The sequence below is a fragment of the Macaca nemestrina genome, chromosome 2 (assembly GCF_043159975.1).
Source record: "Macaca nemestrina isolate mMacNem1 chromosome 2, mMacNem.hap1, whole genome shotgun sequence".
NCBI lineage: Eukaryota > Metazoa > Chordata > Mammalia > Primates > Cercopithecidae > Macaca > Macaca nemestrina.
Genome location: NC_092126.1, coordinates 19,621,590 through 19,646,768, shown reverse-complemented (window position 1 = coordinate 19,646,768; position 25,179 = coordinate 19,621,590). Strand labels below are relative to the sequence as shown.

Here is a 25,179-nt window from a genome sequence, read left to right as displayed (position 1 = left end):
TTGAGAAGAGTGGTGAGTGAGAAAACCCTTGACTTGTTCTTCATCGTAGCATGACAGCTTCTAGCTTGTTACCATTAAATATGATACTAGCTTTAGATATTTTGTAAATGCTCTTTATGAAGCTGAGGAAGTTCCCCTGTCTTCCTTGTTTCCTGAGGTGTTTTTTTTTTCTTCTTTATGCTGTTAATGCAATTGATTGATTAAATTAATTGGTTTCCAATTTTTGAACTACCTTGCATTGAATGAGTTAGAAAGTATTTTCTCTGCTTATATCTTCTGGAAAAGGTTATGGATAATTGGCATAATTTCTTCCTATATGTTTGATAGCATTCACCAGTGAACCTATCTGGGCTTGCTGCTTTTTGTTTTGGAAGGTTATTATATTGATTCAATTTCTTTAATAGTATAGGTCTATTCAGATTGCCTGTTTCTTTTTGTAGAATTTTAGCAGAGTGTCTCTTTCAAGAAATTGGTCCATTTCATCTAGGTTATAAAATTTGCGGGCATAGAGTTGTTCATAATGTTCCTTTATTTTCTTTTAATGCCCATGGGATTTGTTATAATGTCTACTCTTTCATTTCTAATATTAGTAATATGTGCCCACCTGCCTCTCTCTCTTTCCTCCTTCCTTCCTGTCTCTCTCCCTCCCTCCCTTCCTTCCTTCCTTTCTTCCTGCCTTCCTTCCTTCCTGCCTTCCTGTCTTCCTTCCTTCCTGTCTTCCTGTCTTCCTTCCTTTCTGTCTTCCTGTCTTCCTTCCTTCTTGTCTTCCTTCCTTATCTCTCCTTCCTTCCTTCTTTCCTTCCTTCCTTCCTCTCTTTAGTCATCAAATTTACTGATCTTTCAAAGAACTAGCTTATGGTTGTATTGATTTTTCTCTATCTACTGTCTTCAATTTCATTGATTTCTGCTCTTTTATTTTTTTCTTCTGCTTACTTTGGATTCAGTCTGTTCTTTTTCTTCTAATTTCCAAAGTAGAAGCTTAGATTATTGATTTTAGAGCTTTTTTCTTTTCAAATAGATGAATTCAATGCTATAAATTTTCCTCTGAACATTGCTTTTGCTGCATCCCGTGATTGATAAGTTGTATTTTCATTTTCATTTAGTTCAAAATATTTTAAAATTTTTCTTGAGTTTTTTATTTCTTTGATCTATGTGTTACTTAGAAGTGTGTTCCTTAATCTCCAAGTATTTTGAATTTCCACTTCTCTCTCTGTTACCAGTTTCTGGCTTAATTCCATTTTGGTCTGCAAGGAGACATTGTATTATATCTATTCTTTTAAATGTGTTAAAGTATTTTTTATTGCCCAGAATGTGGTCTGTTTTTCTGAATGTTTCATGTGGGCTCAAAAAGGATGTGTATTCTGCTGTTGTAGGATGAAGTAGATTACAGATGTCAAATATATCCAGTTGATTGATGGTGCTTTTGAGTTCAACTGTGTCTTTACTGATTTTCTTTTTGCTGGATTTGTTCATTTCTGACAGAGGGCTGTTGAAGCCTCTAGCTGTAATAGTAGATTTATTTATTTCTGTCTACAGTTCCATCAGTTTTTGCCTCTCATATTTTGATGCTCTGTTGTTAGGTGCATGTACATTAAAGGTTGCAAGTCTTCTTGGAGTATTGACTTCTTTATTATTTTATATGACCCTCTTTATTCTTGATAACTTTCCTTACTCTGAAGTCTGCTATGTTTCAAATTAATATAACTCCTCCTACTTCCTTTTCATTAGGGTTAGCATGATATACTTTTCTTTTAATTCATCCATCTAGGCCATTAATATTTAAAATGATTATTTTTAATATCATGGATTAATAGTTGTCATATTTATTATTATTTTCTATTTATTGCCCTTTTTCTTTGTTACTGTTTTTGCCTTTTACTCTTTTTCTGTCTTTGTGATTTTGAGATTTTATGTAATTACATTTTCTTCCCTGTTGCCATATCAATTATCAATTATACTTTTTTTTTTTTTTTTTTTTTTTTTTTTTGAGACGGAGTCTCGCTCTGTCGCCCGGGCTGGAGTGCAGTGGCCGGATCTCAGCTCACTGCAAGCTCCGCCTCCCGGGTTTACGCCATTCTCCTGCCTCAGCCTCCTGTGTAGCTGGGACTATAGGCGCCCGCCACCTCCCCCGGCTAGTTTTTTGTATTTTTTAGTAGAGACGGGGTTTCACCATGTTAGCCAGGATGGTCTTGATCTCCTGACCTCGTGATCCACCCGTCTCGGCCTCCCAAAGTGCTGGGATTACAGGCTTGAGCCACCGCGCCCGGCCCAATTATACTTTTTTAAAACTATTTTTAGTGGTGTCCTTTTTCTTTGTTACTGTTTTTGTCTTTCACTCTTTTCCTGTCTTTGTGATTTTGAGATTTTAAATAATTCCATTTTCTTCCCTCTTAGCATACCAATTATCAGTTATACTTTTTCAAAAACTTTTTTTAGTTGTTGCCCTAGAGTTTGCAATATACATTTACAACTAATTCAAATCTCACTTACAAATAATTATCCTGTTTCATGGGTAGTACAAATACCTATGACAGACTATGCCTAATTCTTCCTTCTCATCCCTGCTATCATTGATATCATTCATTTTACTCATATATAAGCATATATGCATGCACACAAAAAGATTTATGCGTAAACATACGTAATTAAGTATATCATGATTATTTTAAACAAACTGTTATCTGTTAGATCAATTAAGAATAAGAAAAGGAAAAAGTTTTTACTTTACCTTTACTTAGTCAGTTTTCAATGCTCTTCTTGTCTTTGTGCAGATCTGACTTTCTAACTTACATTATTTTTCTTCTCTCGGAAGAACTTCTTTTAGTATTCCTTGCAAGGCAGTTCTATTGGCAACAAATGCCTCCTTTTTTTTTTTTTTTTTTTTTGCCTGAGAAAGTCTTTATTTCTCCTTTACTTTTGAAAAATAATTTCACAGGCCATGCATTGTGGCTCAGGCCTGTAATCCCAGCACTTTAGGAGGCTGAGGCAGGAGGATCACTTGAGCTCAGAGTTTGAGACCAGCCTGGACAACATGGTGAGATTCCGTCTCTATAAAAAATTCAAAAATTAACCAGGTATTCATCTGTAGTCCCAGCTATGCAGGAGACTGAAGTGGGAGTATCGCTTGAGCCCAGGAGGTTGAGGCTGCAGTGAGCTATGATGGTGCCACTGCACTCTGACCTAAGTACAGAGCAAGATCCTGTCTCAAAAGAAAAAAAAAAAAAGAATTAAGAAACATGTTTTCTAAATGAAAAAAAAAACAAAAAGAAAGAAAAGTAATTTCAGAGTGTATAATTCTAGGTGGGTGGGTTATTTTGTCAACACTTTATTTTGCTCAACTGTTTTATCGATTGCATGGTTTTTGAGGAAAAGTTTGATGTAGTTCTTATCTTTACTCTTCTATTGGTAAAGTAGGTTTTTTCTCTGACTTCTTTCAAGATTTTATTTTTAATCTTTTATTTTCTGCAGTTTGAATATGACATGTAGATTTTTGGCATTTATATTACTTGGTATTTCCTGAGCTTCTGGGTCTATGGTTTGGCATCTGATATTAATTTGGGGGAAATTATCAGTTATTATTGTGTCAATTTTTTGTTGTTGTTGTTCCTGTATCTCTTTTCATTCTGGTATACCTATTACGTGTATGTCACACTTTTCTAGTTGTCACACAGTTCTTGGATATACTGTTTTATTATTTTTTTCAGTATTTTCTCTTTTTCAGTTTTTTTAGTTTTGGTGGTTTTTATTGATATATCCTGAAGCTCAAAGATTGTTTCCTTAGCTATGTTGAGTCTCCTGATGAGCATATCAAACACATTCTTCATTTCTGTTACAGTACTTTTGCTCTCAAGTATTTCTTATGAATCTTTCTTAGAATTTTCATTTCTTTACTTACATTACTCATCTGTTCTCGCATGTTGTCTATAGCTTTTAGCATATTAATCATAGTTGTTTTAAATTCACGAGCTGATAATCCCATCATCCCTGCCATATCTTGATCTGGTCCTGCTGCTTGCTCTTTCTCTTCAAATTTTCTTTTTTGCCTTTTAGTATGCCTTACAAATTTTTATTGAAAGGTGGGCATGATGTTCTGGGTAAAATAACTGCAATCATGATAGTTTAGCAGTACAGTGGTAAGACATGGGGGGGAGGGAAAGCATTCTATGTTCCTATCATAAAGTCTCAGTCCTAGGCTGTAAACTTCATAAGGGCTTTCCTCCAACTTCCTTTTATTTTCTTCACCTACATAGGTGGTAAAGGATGGCTAGAAGGGGCTGGAGTTGGGTATTTTGCTTCCCCCAGGTCAGGCTGGGGTTAGGCTTTGAAAATCCCTCAATAGGTTAGGCTCTGGTAAAATAGTTTCTCCTCAGGGCAGGCCTTGCTAAGAAGTACAGAATGGTCTGATTATTTCAAAATGATTACTTTTCTCCTCCCCTTGATGGAACCAGGAGATATTTCCCTAATCTTCTCTGTGAGAACCTGGTAGAGCTCCTTCAGGTAAAACTCAACAAAAGTGTGTGCCGCTCCCACCATGACTAGGTCCCCCTGGAGTTTTTGTCTCAGGCTTGTTCCCACAGAGTTTCTAGAAGTTTGTCAATTGAAGTTCATGTTTTCCTACCCCTATACTAGTTTCCACCCTGCTCAGGTGGGTTGTGATTCTCTGTATTTACCTGTCTTTTTCTCCAAATTTGGGGACATCAGTTTTCCTGGTGACCTCACTTCTCCAAAGGATCTGAAAAGAGTTGTTCATTTTTCATTTTGCTCACCTTTGTACATGTTGTTGGACTCTAGTGGCAACCTTCTAAGCTCCTTACATTCCAGACCAGAAACTGAATGTCTTCTACATTTTTACGAAAATGCTCTCAGCTATCACAGTTAAACAAACAAAAACTGACAAATTTTTCAGAGTCCATGAATACACAAGGTTTAAAAAAATTATTTAAAGAAGAGAAATCATTGAATTATGTGAATATTTGTATTTCTCCCTAATATGGTTGTAAGTAAAAAATCAGTAACATCTGTTCTGGGTCATGAGTCATAACCACCTCTACTCATTTAGAACATTTTCATTTACTACCAGCAGCTCCTCTTTTGCACTTTAAAAATATGACTTGGATATAACTCAAAGGAGGAGTGAAGGCCCTTTTCATTATCCACATCTACATTTCCTGTTAACTGCTTTTCACTCTTTATGGTGAGAGTCCCTCCATGCAGAGATTTCTGAAGGAAGGAAATTAAATCTTTCTCACAAGAGAAAATTAGCTTTTAGAAGGTTGTTAATTTTTGCTGAAGTTGAACATAGACCTACTGTTATTATTAATAAAGAAATTACTACTGATCATAATGTTTCAAGTATTACATAAGAATTTTCCTTAGGCATTTGAAAATCAATGTGGTTTTTGATATTCCCCAAGATACTCTACTTTTATTGGAAGATGGTTTTTATAACTTTTGAGCATAAAAAGCTCCTTGAACAACAGTTCACATATTTCTGTTCCCAATTCATTGCCATGTTAGCAAATTTATGTAAGAATGAGGTATATTTTGACAGGAAACATAGCAAACATCCATTTTGGTTAACTCTCTCTATCCCATACAGATACATAGACTCCAATTTTAGTTTTTGAGTTTCTTTTTCAATTTTAACTATTTTTAATGATTGATATTTCATCATGACTTCTATCCTTATTAGAGATTTTCAAAAGATCAAAGAGTAAATTTACTTTTTTTAAGATACAACAAAACTTATTGTATCTTTTTATTACTGTAAGTTTCTACTGGGCCCTTTACACGTCATTAATCCCAAAATATACTGTGAGATTTTTGTGATCTTATTTTTTCCTATTTCTTGAAACATGTTGCTATTTTATTATTACTCATCAATTATTTCTAACTATGTTAAAAAGATGAAAATAATTATTTAGATGGAAGAATGGTAGAGTCACCTAAAAAGATGATACAGTAGTGAAATATATAATCACTAAAGTGTTTTTCCTAGTATTCCAAAGATCAAGATCTCTGTCTTTCTTTCTGTCTCTTTCTCACACACACACACACACACACACACACACACACACACACACCATGTCTATTAGCTAAAATGGAAGTGAATATTTGTTGATTTTCAGACATTGTTTTAGGAGTTTTAATTAAGTAGCTTATTCTATTTAAATCTCACAATATACTAGTGAGGTAATCATTTTTACTCCTGGACCCAATTAAACTAAAGAGCTTTTTACAACAAACGAAACTATCAACAGAGTAAATAGACAGTCCACAGAATGGGAGAAAATATTTGCAAACTCTGCATCTGAAAAAGTTCTGATGTCCAGCATTTATAATAAGCAAAAAATAACCCCATTAAAAAGTGGGCAAAGGACATGAACAGACACTTTTCAAAAGAAGACATATATGTGGCTAATGAGCATATGAAAAAATGCTCAACGTCACTGGCCCTTAGAGAAAGGCAAATCAAAACCATAATGAGATAGTATCTCACAGTAATCAGAATGGTTATTAATACAAAGTCAAAAGATAACAAATACTGGCGAGGTGGCAGAGGAAAGGGAATGCTATAATACTACTTGTGGTAATGTAATTTAGTTCAGTGACTGTGCAAAGCAGTTTGACAATTTTTCAAAAACTTAAAACTGAACCATCATTTGACCCAGGAATCCCATTTTTGGGATATATACCCATAGAAATATAAATCATTCTACCATGAAGATATATGCACACATATGTTCATTGCAGCAGTATTTTCAATAGCAAAGACATGAAATTAACTTAGACGCCCATTAATTGTAGACTGGATAAAGAAAATATGGTACATATTCACTGTGGAATGCTATGCAGTCATGTAAAAGAACAAGATAATGTCCTTTCAGCAACATGGTTGGGACTGGAGGTCATTATCCTAAGCAAGATAATGTAGGAACAGACAATCAAGCACTGCATGTTGTCACTTATAAGTGAGAACTAAACATTGAGTACACGTGATCACAAAAAAGGAAACAATAGACACTGGGGCCTATTTGAGAGTGGAGGGTGGAAAGAGGGTGAAGATTGAAAACCTACCTATTGGGTACTATGCTTACTACCTGGGTGATAAAATAATATGTACACCAAACCCTGTAATACACAATGTATCTGTATAGCAAATAAGTACATGTACCCTTGAAACTAAAAGTTTAAGAAAAATAATTATTACCCTGGTTTATAAATAAAGAGAGTCTAAGAGCATGTGCATTGTTTTATATCTTATACTGTCTAATATAGTAGCTGATACCAAGTAAATGATCAATATATTTTAATTAATACATTACAGTAATTTTTTTTTCAGGTAAAATATATATTTCAGATTCATAGGAGATTTTGGATGAAATACATATACATTTTTATTTATAAGTAATATTGAACACTTACTGCATATAAAATGTGGTCCCTGCTTTTGAGGAATATTCAAATCACAGAATACTTAGACATGTTCTTAACTAACCATAATACAAAGAAGAAAGTTTCATGGCTTAATATGACTATGATTTTGCAAAAGAGGTGGAGTTTTATCCTAATCAGAGGAATATCTGTAGTGGCACATAACCTTATACATTCATCAGTGGAGAGAAAGGGTGTTCCAGAAAGAGGGATCATCTCAAGTATACAGCTGGATATAGGAAAGAGGATAGTTTACATGTGACCAGCCAGTTGTAGGAATGAATATAGTAACCTGTTCCTCTGAGTTTCTATATTTTATGACAACAGTCGTAACCAATAGGTACATATACACACATACCTGCTTTAGCATATCTCAAAATAATATCCTGGGATAGTTTTTTATGAACTATTTGGTTACTAATTATTCTGTTTTTAGGAGTGGAATAATGAGAAAATGTACTAAATTTAGGAGTAGTATAATGAGAAAATATACTAGTAGTTTCCATTCTTGCTGAGTCTTTCTCTGAGGCACTGTTGGTAGCTCAGTGGTCCCAAATGGAGACGACAGACATTCTGGAAAAATTAGAGGCTTGTGATCAGATGGTTCTGGCCAAGCTGCATGACCTCAGGCAGGATACGTTATTTACCTCAGCTGTGAAGTGAGGAGAGGCTGCGTACTTTACAAGGTTATAATGATAATTAAATAAGATATCTATATAAAGTCCTTGTCCCATGTCCAGCATATAATAGATAGATATGAAAATGGAGGCAGCTGGGATTCAATTTTAGATCCTATATACTCCAGAGTACACAAGCTCCCCAGAACCTAGAAATCAGATATACTAGACAACTTGAGGACATCCAACTAACCAACTTTAAGAGAGGAGATTTGCCAAATAAATATAAAAATGTTCATATTATTACTTTTGGATTGCATTGCTCTACTAAACAATGAGAAGCTCAGTTTATTAGCATATTAATTAAAGGGACAACTGGAACAAAATAATGTTATAATAGTAATGAGAAAGTAGAAAATTCTAATTGTGTAACTCAGTATTTATTTGAACAGGAACATAGGCACATTTTTGAAGCAGCCATGTTTCATTGTCTTACAGATAAATCTAAAACATATGACAAAGTTGCTGCACTGGCCAAGAAAGGGGTAAGATTGTGTTTTATTATATAAAATATACAAACTTCAAATTTCATTTAACACTATTCTTTAAAGAAAATTAAATTATTTAAAAACAAACAATGACATACAATCCACTTTTTCTTCTAAATGTTACTTCAGTATGTTTCCTTTCTTAGGTTAATATGAGGAAATTAATGTTTATGGTTACTTGTATTAATGTTATAGGACTATCAGAAATTAGAACAATAGAGAACTGTAAGTAAACAAGTAAATGAGTGCTTTTACTTAAATTATATTTCATATACATACTCATATACTAAAATATTTTTATATACTATAATACTGTAATGTGTGTACACAGTCTCATAGAAAATTTAAGTAGAATTTACTGCTCAACATAGCATCTATCTTAAACTTAAGTAGAGAACAGTATGAGCCATCTTAATGAATTTTCTGAACGTGGAATGTTTTAAATGAAAATTGTCAGCAGCATTTTTAAAGAATTATTAAAATGTAATACATTATTCTGAATATTGTATTCAGACAGTTGTTTAACTCTACTTATTGTCAAAAACTTGGTTGAGATAGGATGAACCTTGACATTCTCCTCAAGAGATGATGTTCTTACCACTAAATAAAGAGAAAGAATTGGTGCCTAAAACAAATACTTGTGGACATATACTAGTGCCACAATAAAAAGGAATTACGATAGAACGAAAAGCCTGTGGTGAGATTTCCCATGTTGAGTAGTGAAGCAGAGCAGATCCAGGGAAGGTCAAGTGTAACCTCGAGGAACAGAAAAGGATGTTGGGCATGTATCTATAGATGATTAGGCAAAAGATGGGCATCATTTTTGTATTCTGAATATGTACATTTTATGAGTCCTTCTAAAATCAGGTGTTGTTTTATCTTTTTGCTTTTTGGCTTATAAAAGGAATCTTGGCTGTTCACTGGCTGAATATTGTTCAGCTCCTTTGCAGAGAGGAATTCAGTATCATAGAAAACAAGGTTGCCCTTTATAAAAGAAAGGATATAGGTTTTGTGTGTTCATCTGGAGATTTAGACAGGAATACGTGAAGTAGTGCAGTATTGTTAATGTGGATAAGTTTATTTTCATCTTGGCTAAATGATATTTAGAATCAAAGACTATAAAGATAATAACTAATGTTTCTATATATTGCTTTATTTGTACCAATTTTTCTTAACAAAGGCAGTACTGTTCTCAGGGTCAGTGCCATGGGCCAAGTCTTTGTTATTGTAAACAGTGCATAAATAAACATACATGTGCATGTGTCTTCATAGTAGAATTATATATAATCCTTTGGGTATATATCCAGTAATGGGATTGCTGGGTCAAATGGTATTTCTGGGTCTTGAGGATTCCCCTCACTGTCTTCCACAATGGTTGAACTAATTTATACTCCCACCAACAGTGTAAAAGTGTAAACAGTGTAGACGTGTCCACCTCCTCTCCAGCATCTGTTGTTTCCTGACTTTTTAATGATTGCCATTCTAACTGGAGTGAGATGATATCTCATTGTGGTTTTGATTTGCATTTCTCTAATGACCAGTGATGATGAGCTTTTTTTCATATGTTTGTTGGCCTGCATAAATGTCTTCTTTTGAGAAGTGTCTGTTCATATCCTTCACCCACTTTTTGATGTGGATGGTTGTTTTTTTCTTGTAAATTTGTTTAAGTTCCTTGTAGATTCTGGATATTAGCCCTTTGTCAGACGGATGGATTGCAAGAAATTTCTCCCGTTCTGTAGGTTGCCTGTTAACTCTGATGATCGTTTCTTTTGCTGTTCAGAAGCTGTTTAGTTTAATTAGATCCCATTTCTCAACTCTGACTTTTGTTGCCATTGCTTTTGGTGTTTTAGTCATGAAGTCTTTGCCCATGCCTATTTCCTAAATGGTACTTGCCTAGGTTTTCTTCTGAAAATTGCCTAATTATACCCTTACCCATTTTTTCTTGGGCTTATTTTTTCTGATTGATTTGTAGGCATGGACACTCTTATTAGTTATTAATAATTTGTCAGTATGTGACAAACATTTTCTGATTTTCCTTTTAAATGTTTTGTAGTTCTTTTTCTGTATTTATATAGTAAAATTGTCTCTCTTGGGGCATTCAGTGTTTTTTTTTTTTTTTTTGACATGCTTTAAAAGACTGCCTTTTCATTAATATAAAATATGTTTCACAATTCACTTAACCTTTCTTCTATTGTTGTTGGTAAAAGTGATGAAAAGCTTCATCAGTATAGCTTTCTCTCCTACCCTATTTGTTGAATTGTTTTTTTAAGGACACTTCCCAGTAGAAGGATTATGTTGAAGTGTTCTCATCATCAGAGCTTGCAAATGCCATAATTGTCATTGACAAGTATTAGTATAATAAAGATGTTGTTGCCAGTTTACATCATAACTTGTTGTTGTTGCTATAACATGAGGTAAAAAAAATCTATGTACCAATTTAGGGAAAAATTTCATGTTTATAATATTAAATGCATCCATGTAGAAACATAGTTTGATTCTCTATTCATTTTTATTTCGTTTTTTCAATAGAGAATTTTACATATTTCTAATTAACTCTATCCCAGATATTATTACTAACTGGAAAAGGATCTATTTTTTAATTTTTTGCTTACATACAGAAATTATGTGTATCTTTTTCCCTAAAACTTATTAATACCAATAACTTAACTTACGATTTGAACAACAAAATTAAGGACCACTTTCTTGATTTATACATTTCAATATGAGGAATTTCAGCTATTGTGTTTTCTGATAAAAAGTATTTCTCTCCAAAGTTATTACAAAAAATTTCCATAACAAGCAGAAAATTTTCATTAGCCCAATTAACAGGATAAGTTGCTTACATTTTATGACTAGATGTCTGGATATTTGTGTTAATTGCTAAGCTTGCTATTAATATGGAATTCATGTACTGCAACTCACTTAATTTATTTGCTTTATATGCATCCTTCCCAGAAGATAAATATATTATAGCAGATTCCTACTGCTGGGTTCTAGCCCTAGGCAGAGAGAAATCTCAGAAAAGAATAGCAAGGAGCAGAACCCCTTGGGAAGAGTCACAGTCAGGCTTCAAAACTCATTTAATTTCCTTTTGTATTCTACTTTGTGGGCATTATTCACCTTTCCATAGGCCAGTGTCCCCCAGACTTGAATCATTCAGGTATTCCGTCACCATTTTGCCATTTTCAGTACTATTAATATAGTTTTTGTTTTTTGTTTTTTGTTTTTTTTAGTTTTTAGAGAAGAAATTTTCAACAAATCGAGTTTAAAGATCAAATTGGCTTTTATTAGTGATTCGTGAATCTGGCAGCACCTTATCTATGAAATAGAAGGGTGCTCTACTGGGATTAGCAGAATGATCAGCTTTTGTAAGGCAGCTCCAGTAGGAAGAAGGAAACAGCATTGTGCAAAAAAACTAGGTTGGTTAGCATCAGGTTACTTCAAGTTACTCTCCTTGTGTGGCTTAAAGCAGAAGATACTTTCTTATTATGACAGCTCAGATTGACTGGGACCCTTATTATTGGTTGCTGTGAAATCTTCTGGTTTTTGGAAAACTAGCTCATGTCTCAGTTAGTTTGATTACATGACACCTAGTGCGAGTGACTCCATTCTAGTGTGGTCTGGATTATTGGGGTCTAGTGCAGGGGCACAGTCCACAATGACTACCTCCTATAAATTTTATTTAGCCAACTTGACTCACCTTTTTCATAATTTAAATTTTTATTGAAGTAAAATTTAAACACAGTGAAATGCAGAGATCTTAAGTGTACAATTTGATGATTTTTTCTTAAATATATATACTCATAAAACTACCATCCCTAATCAAAATAAAGAATTTTCCCTACCCAGAAAGTTTCCTAATGTAAATATTTATCCATTTTATCCATTTATTACTTTAAATCATCAGTATAAATCTTAACATACAAAGTTCATTTTTCTTTTTTTGAGGCAAGGCCGTTGCCCAGACTGGCATACACTGGCGTGAACACAGATGGATCACTGAAGCCTTGACCTCCTAGGCTCAAGTGATCCTTCTGCCTCAGCCTCCCAAGTACCTGGGACACACAAGTGTGCACCACCTTGTCTGGCTAATTTTTGTGGTTTTTTTTTTTGTAGAGACAAGGTACTCCTGGGCTCAAATAATCCTCCCACCTTGGCCTCCCGTAGTGCTGGGATTACAAGCATGAGCCACCCACACCCCACCAGAAAGTTGTTTTCATACTAATTTCATTTGCCCTATGCTCAAAATCTGTAGAGGGAAACTGCCTCCTTATAAGGCAGTATTAAAATGCCCTTCCAGAGGGTGATTTTAACAAGATACTCTTTAGTAACTTCTTAACTAACCCTGCTTGATTAAATTGCAAGATTTACCTCTTTTATCTTGAATTAAAGTCTATAGGAGTTCTATAGGATAACAATTAGTAGTAAAATATTACAATTAGAGAAAATAGATAAATCTCTGATTCCAAATCCTTTTATACACCATTTATGAAGGCAAGCAAAGATCCCTTGCTTCAGAATACCAATTTTCTAGTGCAGATTATTGTATTTGCTCCTTAAACAAAAAAGAAAAAGTCTTCATTGAGACTTATATATTTCCTCAACCCTTTTTTGTATTTGATTTTCTCTTGATGGATCTGACTTCAGTCAAACTGCCTACTTGTGGTTTTCACAAAATGGCCAGTGGGAGTGGGAGGAGCTGAGGAGTACAGGGTAAATGCGTGTCAAGGGTGAGTATAGCAGAGTTGAAAACTCCTTTGTTTTTCTCACCTGGAGAGAATACAATAGTATGTCATAGTGTGAAGACGGCACTATTCCTCAAGTTCATAGGGCATGTAGTATAAGAAATGTTGGCTAGCAACTAGCTATAAGGGGAAGTTTTTCCATCCACAGGGCTACTGGCCTGCTTATTGTTGCTAGGGTTGCAGTTGAGTTGTAAGGGGCTGTTCTAAGAAAGTAGAAGTGGAGAGAGGTATAGTGATGCCTTCCTAAACCAGTGTTTTTCTCCCAGTGCAGTGAGTGGTTTGTCTGAGAAAATTCAGAGTTTAATTATGCAAATCTGGTTTTTGGTAAACAAACATTGAGGTTTATCTATCAGTGATTTTCTCTAGTCATTTAAAATTTGTTTTCATCCTTGTTACTAAAAAGCAAACACAAAAGTATGCTTTTTGAATGTCACTGTTTATAATGACTAGTTTTGTATTAATTTTTCTCTATACATAATGCCCATTTAAAAATTCAGTTTAGATTATTTTATTTGGAATTTGAATTTGATGATACTTAAAATCTGCTGCTGCAGATTCTAAAAATTTGAAACTTTTCAACCATAACTCTCCCTGTTTTCTATTCTGTATTTCAACTTTGAACCAGAAAACAAGAAATATGATTCCACAAAATGTAGCTGCCCTTTTTTTAAGAAACAAAATCTTCCTCAAATACCAGTTATCAAATGGTGAACAGCTGCCAGATGTTGTCCTTTGTTATTTGGACCTACGGTTGTGGTATGCAGTTTTCTTCAATGCATTTTGCTGATTGTATTTAGTACAAGTGTAATCCTTTCTCTCTGATTCAGAGACACATAAGTCCTATTTCCAACTTCAGACTCCACACAAAATGAATCTGAGTTTCCTCTAAATTTTGGAATATTTCTTGCTCACCATCATCATCTTCACTCCATTCCATTAAAACCAAAACCAGTAGTACCTATCAATAGGTTATTGATATAATATAGAATAGGAATTTGAATAATGAGTTGGTATTTTATGGATTGTAGCAATTACACTAGTTATATTAAGTGATTTTTCTATGCCTAATAGTTATACTACTATTCTACTTGCAAAGGGGAGAGATATCACCAGAAAAAATACAATGTCAGTGAAAAGAAAATTGGCTTATAGCAGAATTCAAGCCTACAGTTTCAAATTTATAAGCATTTGGCTTTTGTCCACAAGTCTTTCAACTTTTCATTTATGTTAAATGACACAGACCTATTTTCTTTCTTTAAAAACCTATAAATTACTACTTCTAAAATTCTTTAAAATTATGACGACTTTGAGATGCTATTTGTCTTTTTGTTTATGTAGTTAATACCTTTACTTTGCCAAGCAGGGTGGCTCATGCTCATAATCCTTGCACTTTGGAAGGCTGAGGCGGGTGGATCGCTTGAGCCCGGGAGTTCGAGACAAGCCTGGGTAACATGGTGAAACTTTGTCTCTACTAAAAATACAAAAATTATGCCAGGTGTGGTGGTGTGCATCTGTGGTCCCAGCTACTCAGGCTGAGGTGGGAGGATCCCCTGAGCCTGGGCAGTTCAGGCTGTAGTGAGCCAAGATTGCGCCACTGCACTCTAGTTTGGGTGACAGGAGTGAGACCCTATCTTAAATAGTGATAATAATAATAATAATAATAATAATTCTTTCACTTTGTTCCAGAAATAATTTGCTGCATCATGAAATGTTTATATTAGAGATACATCTTAAACTTATACTCTCCTACACACTAGACAACATTTTTAAAATAATTTTTTAAATGTTTTAGTTGTGCTATTGTGGAGAGTCTGTCTATTCCTATGTATAAGAGAGATCTTATGCATTCTACTGAAGGTAAATGCTTAAAGCATTTGACAATGATCCATGAGTTCAAAAATCAGGCTGGTTATCCTTACTGTTCTAGCCGATATGGAGAAAAATTATAAAACAAATAATGAAACACTTGACATTCATTCTTTTGTCCAGAAAAACAGCATAATATAGATACTATAACCACTGAATAGTCTCTGCATCAGCTTTTTAGAATGTAATTGAAACACATAGACTCTAGAAGGTCTTCCCTAAAAACAGTATCTTCTCCCAGCATTCCCCTTGCTAAGATATCTGTTGACTTTAGGAAAAAACTGTACCCAAGTAGGAATTGTTTCAACTGATTTGGATTTTCAGAAAGCGTACAATTAGAGGTCAGATAATCTTAATTTACTGGCTTTATTCAATCAGCTAAGCAACTGTGTCACAAATTCTGCTTTCCATGGGGTTTGTCCCTCCCTGGACACCCTGTCTGGATTAGTCCTTAGTATTCTTAAACTCTTTATAATTATAAGTGAAATCTATTCTATTACAAAAAGAAATACCTGGATTTTCATGATCTATCTCTGGTATATATAGTCAAAGACCACTAAAAAATAAATGTAAGGCTTTAAAAAACTATCAGCGAAGCACCAAATCATAGAGCTCCTTGAAGTTTCCTGGTACTCCTGTTCTCAGCCAGGATTGTTAAGTGTTAATCAAAGGCTTTTTATGCCTTTTGTTTAAGGTGGGCTGGTGATCAACTGCTATTTTTAGGGAAAGTGCTGTCTTGTGTCTCAGCTCACTGCTTGAATACACACTCCAGTGTTCTCTTTGATAAGCCCCTCAAAGCAGAGAAATCCACAGTGCTTTATTGTAAACTTACACATGGCTGAAGAAGAGAGTGCAGGGAACAGCAAGATATTAAGTCATATTGTCAGGGACTGGTCTCTAATACTGTTCAAATCTCACAGGAATGCAGAACTCTACTAAAGGTTGACTAGACTGGAGCATGTAGCAATTGATGATTGACATTTATATAAGAAACACTAGATTTGTGTTCTTTCTATTGAAATAGTGTCTAAAATAGGGCCAGCAAATGATCATTTTAATCCTCCCCTCCTTTTCAAAGGAAAGTTGAAAGCAATCATTGTCTAGGCCCAAAGACTTAACTATATTATCTCTACTCTTTGGATACTCAAATTAAGTAATAACCATCATTTGCAGTGCTACATGTAACTAGTTTTCATCCTTATTCTAAGCAGATTTTTCAAAGGGAAATGAGGATATTGGCTTTTTCTTGTATATGATAACGTTTAACAAGGAGTTTGTGTACATTATTCAAAGCACATAGATTCACTTTTGGAAATTCTGTCAAAGCAGGCAGCTCTTTAGTGATTATTGACTGACAATTACTCTCAAAAGAAGATTACAAAACATATTTATGTCTTCCCTGAGCATAAAATACTGAATCAAAATTTCACACCCTCAGATTTAACAGAACTACAGACTTATTCTTTTTGTTTAAAAATTAAAAAAGAAAACTTCATTTAGCTGAATAGTGACTTAAGGAAATGGGCAATGTCAAGTCATTTTACGCAGATTATATAAATCTAATGTAAACACAGTTCTATGGATTTTCTGTCCTTTGCAATTAAAGGCAATTCTGTCATTTGCCATTCCAGTCAGCAATCCTAATTATCATTTTGTGTATATATATATATATATATGGAGAGAGAGAGAGAGAGAGTCTTTCCATATAACCACGTTGTTTTTTACACTCCACAAGGAAAGCATTAATACTTATTTGATTTATTTAAACTCAGTGACACATAGTGTTATATTTGTGTGGATAGGTGGGAAGCATTAAATTAGTGCCTCAAAAACTTTAATTTGCTTGAGAGTCATCTAAGGAGCTTATTTAAACACAGATTCCTGGGACCCACTCCCAGAGTATCTGATTCAGTAGGCCTAGGGTGGGCATAAAAATTTGCATTTCTATCAAGCTCCCAGGTATTGCTAATTCTGGCTATTACTCTGAATAGTAATAGGCTAGACAACATAGGAGAATCAGCTATTCAACGGTAGAGAGAGAAGTGGAAGGGATGGGATAGGTAAATATTATAGTATCTACCTGTAGTGGGTTGAATAGTGGCCCCAAAAATATATGTCCATCTGGAACCTTAGAATGCGACCTTGTTTGGAATAATGGTCTTTGCAGATGTAATCAAGGTAAGGATAGTAAGATGAGATCATCTTGGAGATGGGCCCTAAGTTTAATGAGTGCCCTCACCAGATACAGACTTCCATCCTATATTACTGTAAGATAATACATTTCTCTTGCTTTTCTGTTTGTGATAATTTGTTCCATCAGTCCTAGGAAACTAGTGTACTACCCAAGCTCCTACTACACCATGATGCTCAGTTCCCTCAGTCATATGCTGTAAACAAAAAGGGTAGAATCTGGACATTGGTCCAGAGGTGAACAATGATTGAACAACTAACTGGCAAGCAGAGTTGGATATTTTCTGATATGTTATTTTATCTTCCCCCAAATACTTTGAGGTAAATAATTTTTGGTATCATTTAACAAAAGAAGACCTTAAAATGCCAAATAGTCATTTAGGCCACAAATATTTATTGTTTATACCAGACTCTTGCTGGCTATTGGAGTGGTCAAGTGACTTGCCAAAAGTGACACAGCCAGTAAGTGCCAGATTAAGCACTTCACTCTAGATCCTGTTATACCAAATTCTGTGCTTTTCTCCATCACATTTTATCAAAGGCTCATACCAGCAAGGCACAGAGCATTTTGGCAAATACTGACTTGTTCATTTCAGTCACTGTAGAATATTTAACGAAATAGAAAAAGAATTTATTTTTTTCAACAGGAATCTCTGTGATTTATGGTAACTGTTTAATGGTATTTCCATTAGTAACAATACAGTACTTTTCATTTGTTGTTATCTTTTAATCTTATTTCCTCTTGTAGTAAACCTTTTTACTTTATATTTAAACGTGCAGATAATTTAAGATGATACTTACTAACAAGATAGAAATAATAGTTCTACATTGTCTTTGGAGATGGAGGTCAGTGATTCAGACAATATTTCAATATTCTTTTTTTTTGAGATGGGGTCTCCCTCTGTGGAGTACACTGGTGCAATCTTGGTTTCTATGAATTTATTACAAATTTTAGTTAGCTACCTTTTGGGTTTTGATTTCACATGTTATTGCATTTTTGTCAGTGAATGTGGTCTGTAAAATAGAGATTAATATTTTTGAGACTTCCTCTGTGACCCAGTAGGTGGTCAAATTTATAAATGTTTCAATGTTGGAAACAATATGTATTCTTTAATTATTCAATGCTAGTTTTAATATATGTTCATTATATTAGGCTTATTATTTGTGTGGTTGAATTATCATATTTACTGTATTTTTTCTGCTTTATTATTTTTTGAGAGGTAAATTGTATAAGAAATTTTAAGAGAGGTAAAAAAACTGTAGATTCAGTATTTTCTACTTGTAATTCTGTGTTTTCACTTTGTATATTTTAAAGCTACGTGTCTTAGTTCATTTAGTGTTGCTATAAAGGAATACTGAGTAATTAATAAAGTAAAGATTTATTTGGGTCAGGGTTCTACAGGCTGTACAAGAAGAATGGTGCTGGCATTTGCTCAGCTTCTGATGAGGGACCCAGGATGCTTCCACTCATGATAGAAGGCAAAGGGGAGTCAGCAGGACTCTTTTTAACAACCAACTGTAGTGAGAATTAATAGTCTGAGAACTCACCCACAAAGGAGGGCATTGATCCATTTATGAAGGATTTGCCCCTGTAACCCAAACACCTCCCATTAGGCCCCACCTCCAACAGTGAGGATCAAATTTCAACATGAAGTTTGGAGGGGACAAACATCAAAATTATTGCACTAATATTTTAGATAATAGACAGGTCAAGACAATTATACTTTCTGAGTGCATTTTTTTTTAGCATTTAGTAATAACCCTTTTTATCTCTGATTATGCTTTTTGACTTAATGTCTGCTTTTTTCTGACATGAATATAGTTACATTAGGTTTCTTTTGTTACTTTTGTTAATAATTATAAATATATTATATTCCAGCTCCTCACTTTCAATCTTTTTTTTTTTTTGAGACAGAGTCACACTCCATCACCCAGGCTGTAGTGCAGTGATGCGATATTGGCTCACTGTAACATACACCTCCCGGGTTCAAGCGATCCTCCTGCTTCAGTCTCCTGAGTAGCTTCACCCTCCTGAGTATTACTGTTGTGTACCATCACACCCAGCTATTTTTTGTACTTTTAGTAGAGATGGGGTTTTACCATGTTGGCCAGGTTTGTCTTGAACTCCTGCCCTCAAGTGATCTGCCTGCCTTGGCCTCCCAAAGTGTTGGGATTATAGCTGTGAGCCACTGTCCCTGTCCCTTTCAACCTTTCCATGTCACTCTGTTTTTTAAATTACAGATTTATTGAGATTTAATTTGTATATCATACAACTCACTTTAAAAAAATGTACAGTTCAGTTTATTCAAAGTTTTGCAGCCAACATCACTAGCTAATTTTAGAACAGTTTTTTCATCACCCTGAAAGGAAACTTTATACCCATTAGCAGTCACTGCCCATTTCCCATCTACCCCTTTTCCATGGTAACCATGCATCTATTTTCTCCTTCTATAGATTTGCCTTTTTTAGACATTTTAGATCATATAATACTGTGGCCTTTTGTGTCTGACTGTTCATTTTTCATCTATATTGTAGCATGTGTCAGTACTTCATCATTTTAATGGCTGAGTAATATTTCATTACATGGATATACCACACTTTATCCATTGGTGGACATTTGGGTTGTTTCTACTCTTTGGCTATTATAAATAATGCCATTATGAACAATCATGTGCTCGTTCTTATATGGGCATATGCTTCTGTTTTTCTTGGGTATATACCTAGGATTGGAATTATTAGATCACAGGGTAACTCTAAATTTCAGATTTTGAGGAACTACCAAACTATATTCCAAAGTGGCTGTACCATTTTATATTCCCACCAGCAATAAATAAAGATTTCCATTTCTTCAATCCCTGTGAACACTTGTCATTTTCTATTTTTTTTAAAAAAATATTAGCTATCCTAGTAGGTTTGAAGTGGTATGTCATTGTGGTCTTGATTTTCATTTCTCTAATGACTAATGTATTAAGCATCTTTTTCTGTGCTTATTGGCTGTTTATACGTCTTTTTTGGAGAAATGTCCATTCAAATTCATTGAGCATATTTTAATTGACTTACTGTATTTTTATTGTTGTGACTTCTTTACATATTCTAGACACAATTTCTTATCAAATATGTGATTTGAAAATTTTTTTCTCATTATATAGATTTTTTCACTTTCTTGATTGTGTCCTTTACAATTACAGAAGTTTTAAAATGTTGATGACATCCAATTTATTCTTTTGTTGTTTGTGTTTCTGGTGTCATATCTAAGAAACCATTAACTAATCCAAGATTATAAAGATTTGCCCCTGTGTTTTCTTCTAAGAGTTTTAACTTTTATCTCTTACATTTACATTTTTGGTCCATTTTAACTTTTATGTATGATGTGAGGTACAGGTTGAACTTCATTTTGCATGTGGATATCCAGTTGTCTGAGTACTATTTGTTGAAAAGACTATTCTTTTCTTATTGAATTGTCATGGCAACCTTGCTAAAAATCAGTTGCCCATATACATGAGAGATTTTTTCTGGACTCCCAATTCTATTCTATTGATCTATTCTTCTGTTCTTATTCCAATACCATACTATGTTGATTACTGTAGCTTTGTCATAATTTTTGAAATCAGGAGATGTGACCACCTTCTTTTAACCACACCCTTTGTAGTTGTTCCTTCTAAAGAGTATATTGGCCCACTGCATGCCTTTGGCTGAACTCTGTGACCTACTTTGGCCCATGGAATAAGGTAGAAGTGACAGTGTGATAATTCCAACCTAGTCCTTAAGAGGCTTTGTGTATTTTGGCTTTTCTTTTGACCCTCTACACTAACCCAAGTTTACCCAATGGTCTTAGGAAAATGCAAGTCATGTAGGGCAGAACTACCTACCTCAGCCAACCCTAGACCTACAGGAGAGCATTCCTAGCTGCTTCACTGTGTATCAGAGATGCCCCACCAAACCAAGAGGAACCTCAACCAACCTGAAGACATAAGAAAAGAAGCCACCAGTTTCTGTAAGGAAAGCCTAGGATCTTCCATGAGAAGATGATGATGTACAAATTTCTTATCTGTATTAGTCATTTACAAACACTGTGCATGTCCATTGAGGATTAGCAGGGATTGAAACAATTAGAACAGAATCTCTACTCCATGGTCACTAAGGGAACCAGATTGAATCTCTACCACCTGGTAGCTACACTCTGGAACTTGTAGCCTTTTCAGCTATCAAGATGAGAGTCAAGGCTAAGAATCTACCCTAGATGTCAAGAAAGACCCTGGGCATAATCAATGCTGAAATGAAAAGGATCAACACTGGAGAGAAAAGAGGGGAAGAAGTAAACATAATGACAATCTGGAAGATGAATTGAATTTCATGGCAGTAAGGGAACTCAGGAAGTCATTCAACTATCTGGGTGTGAACCAACTAGGAGCAAGTGTCAATTCTTTATATGGGTCATATTGTTGGATCCTCCCTCATGGGAACTAATATCTTAAAGTGGGTTTTGAACAAAATTATGGAACTTGAAAATATAGCAAATGAATATACATAATGTAAACAAGAATTTAAATGGAAAGTACTTCATTTGAAAAATTTTTTCAAAAATGTTTTCAAAAATGTTAGCAGCAAATTCTAATAATAAATGTACTGAATAGACAGGCATTATCTGTCTATCCAAGTATTAACTCTATGAATTTTTCTATCCATTGAAGTACATATTTTTAGACATAATAAAAATGAATTTTCTTTAAAAAAATACAAATTGTATTTCTCTTCTTTTGGTGATTATCCTTAAATATGAACATGCTTAATGGGTTTAACAATTTAAATCTGATCACCATCACTCTTCTTCTGAGTAATTCAAGGTTCTTAAGATGCTTTCACCTTTGTCTAACCCCTTTTCCTCTTCCATTCAGTTGTCTACTTTTGTAAATCCTCTTTGTTCTTTACTCCATTACCAATTTGTCTTTTTTTAGGTCAGTGTTTATTTAGATTTATATAATGTTGAGCACTTAATTTACTTATCTTCACTTCTTTTTGATTTTTCTAGATTAATGTTCTTCCTCCAAAGTACATTCTGTAGTAGCTCTGTCAGCAAAGTTCTATCTTTTTAGTTCTCACTCTTTTGAAAAATATTATTTTAAAAATTGTAATTTTTTTCATAATCATGGAAATTAACAATCACAAAGGCAGAGAAAATAGTATTAAACCTTTTTATACTCCTCAGTCTCAACAAACACACACATATGGCTACCTTTTTGAATTACAGTTTTATTGAATATTGTTTAATTGAAGATATGTTCCTGGGTATTGTTTTGATATTGTGCCTATTAAAGCCTAATTGTCTTACCTTTATAGCTTGGCACCATGGGCTTTTACAAATTGACATGTTTAATTCTGGAAAATTCTTTTTTTTTTCTTCTTTGAGACAGATTCTCGCTGGAGTGCAGTGTTGCAAGCTCAACTCACTGCAGCCTCTGCCTTCAGGGTTCAAGTGATTCTCATGCCTGGCTGATTTTTTTTTTTTTTTTTTTTCAGTAGAGACAGAGTTTTGCCATGTTGAGCAGGCTAGTCTCAAACTCCTGACCTCTGATAATCAACCTGCCTTGGCCTCCCAAAGTGCTGGGATTACAGGTGTGAACCACCACACATGGCCTAATTCTGGAATATTCTTAGTCATTATCACTTCAAATATTTGATCTTCCATTTTGTTTCCATATTATTCTTATGGAATTCCTTTCAGAAATATTCTTGACCTTATCATTCTATTCTCTGATTCTTAGCTACTTTTCCAAAAAGTATTTTTGTGTCTCACTGCTATAGATTTGGTGATCTCGTCAAATCTACCTTCCAGAATAGTTATTCTTTCTTCAGTATATCTAATCAGCTCTTTAATTCATCCATTGAATTTTAAATTCAATGACTTGACTTTTTTTTTTTAATTCTAGAAGTGCTATTTGGCTCTTTTTAAAAATTCTTTCATGGCTTATAGATAGTATAGAAACCTGAAGTTGTTCATTATAGTTTCTAATCCATTTTAACCCTTTAATAACTTAAATATTTATTTTTAATTTAGGTTTATTGCTGTAATACAAACATACAAAATGAAAATCATAAATGTAGACAAAATTAGGTGAATTTTTTAAAATGAGCATTCCCTTCTAACCAGCACCAAATCAAGAAGCAAATCATTTCCAGAACCCCAGAAGTGTTCTCATGCCCTCTTCTAGTCACACTTCCTACCTCCAAGGTAACTGCTATCCTGACTTGTAGTGCCACAGTTTAGCTTTGACTGTTTTTGAGTTTTATGTCAACTGAGCTATACAGTGCAAATATAATTATTTTATGGGTTTTTTCTTCTCCAGATGATCTATATGCTCTTAATACTTGTGAATTACAAAGACCGTGTATACATTTTTACATTAATTTCTTGGCTCTTTTGCTTACTTTTGTCTTAGTGATTTTAGAAGTCCTGGATAAGTCTTCGTGTTAATTATTCGACTGGGAAATCTCAGGAGACATGAAATTGGATTTCTCACTTTAATGGTATAGACTTAGTGTTTTCATTCTTTTAGGATTATTGCTTTTTGCCATCTAATTCCCCATGTCAGAATGCGTACTACCTTATTGCTTTTGTGTCCTCGTGAATGAAGATTTTCCTATTGTTATGGACAGGAAAAAATCCTTGAAGTCCCTGGGCTTTATGGAACATTATTAGCACAGCTCTCTAACCAGTGTCACCCTCAGAGCATGTCACTTATCTTTGCCTGGACATGAAAAGCCCAGCTCAAAACTCCTTTGGCCCCTTATCCTGGTACAAATTTCTTTTGGACCTTCACTATGTCAGTTTCCACCTATATATTAATAGCTTTGCATTTCATGTGCTTCTGGCATCTGATATTTTTTTCTTTATCTAAACGTTATATATGTGTGTACAACTTTAAAGTGTTTTTATTAGTATTTTTATATGTTTGTGAAGTTATGTAAGGGGGAGCGGGTAATATGGGAGGTAGACATCCAAATCAGATCAGTTTAGCACTCCTGAAAGATGAGCAGATCCATGCAATTGCAGTGACTATGCAGTGGTTGACTAGACGTAAAGATGATGTTTAGGGCTATCGGCCAGGGTGTTTCTTCTGGCCAAATTACTTGAACTGCATGGGGCCCATTATTTTACTAAGCTGATTTAGTCCTATATGAACTAACTCATATTTTTGTTTTTGTTTTACAGAAGCAGATTTCTAAAAATAATATTGAAAAGAAGAAGCCCAAACTTAGAAAAAGGAAAAGGTATACTTTTTGAAATTAAATAGTATTATGATAAAATTGAAATATATATTGGATTTAGTTGTTGCATGACCTTTCTCATAATCCTTGATTCTGTTTCACTTGGAAAATACTGTGTTTACAGTTTTCTAAAAGAATTAATAGAATTATAAGTAGTAGTCTTAGAAGTAGGGAAAAAGGTTTATATTTATGAAATATTTTGAAATGGGACTTTTAGAGATTAATATCTTACGAGCAATCAGAAGAGAATCAGGTTTTTAGTTTAAAAATAGGTAATTTAAACCAGAAACAGGTTTTCATAATGAACTAATAAGCCACAGATGACAAGTTTTAGTGTTTGTCATTGAACCAGTCATTTTTTAAAGAATGGTAATCAGTGCTGTGTTAGGAGGGGTCCTACTCAAAAACAAGGACTGACACTAATAGGTAGCCCTTTTCTTCTTCCTTGTGCTTTTTCAGAAGATGAATAACTAAAGTTTAAAAATGGACTTTCACTGCCTTATTTCATTACAC

At 34.2% G+C, this 25,179-nt stretch overlaps 1 protein-coding gene across 9 annotated transcripts in view; it reads left to right on the top strand.

Annotated features, from left to right (window-relative positions):
- LOC105488960 (zinc finger CW-type and PWWP domain containing 2) overlaps nucleotides 1-25,179 on the top strand; it is a 160,075-nt gene that overhangs the window by 123,623 nt on the left and 11,273 nt on the right. For all 9 annotated transcript variants that reach the window (XM_071090784.1, XM_071090787.1, XM_011753513.2 and 6 more), the window contains 2 exons: nucleotides 8,550-8,596; nucleotides 24,611-24,669. In XM_071090784.1, the coding sequence (XP_070946885.1) occupies nucleotides 8,550-8,596; nucleotides 24,611-24,669 (106 nt within the window). The remainder of the gene's footprint in view (nucleotides 1-8,549; nucleotides 8,597-24,610; nucleotides 24,670-25,179) is intronic.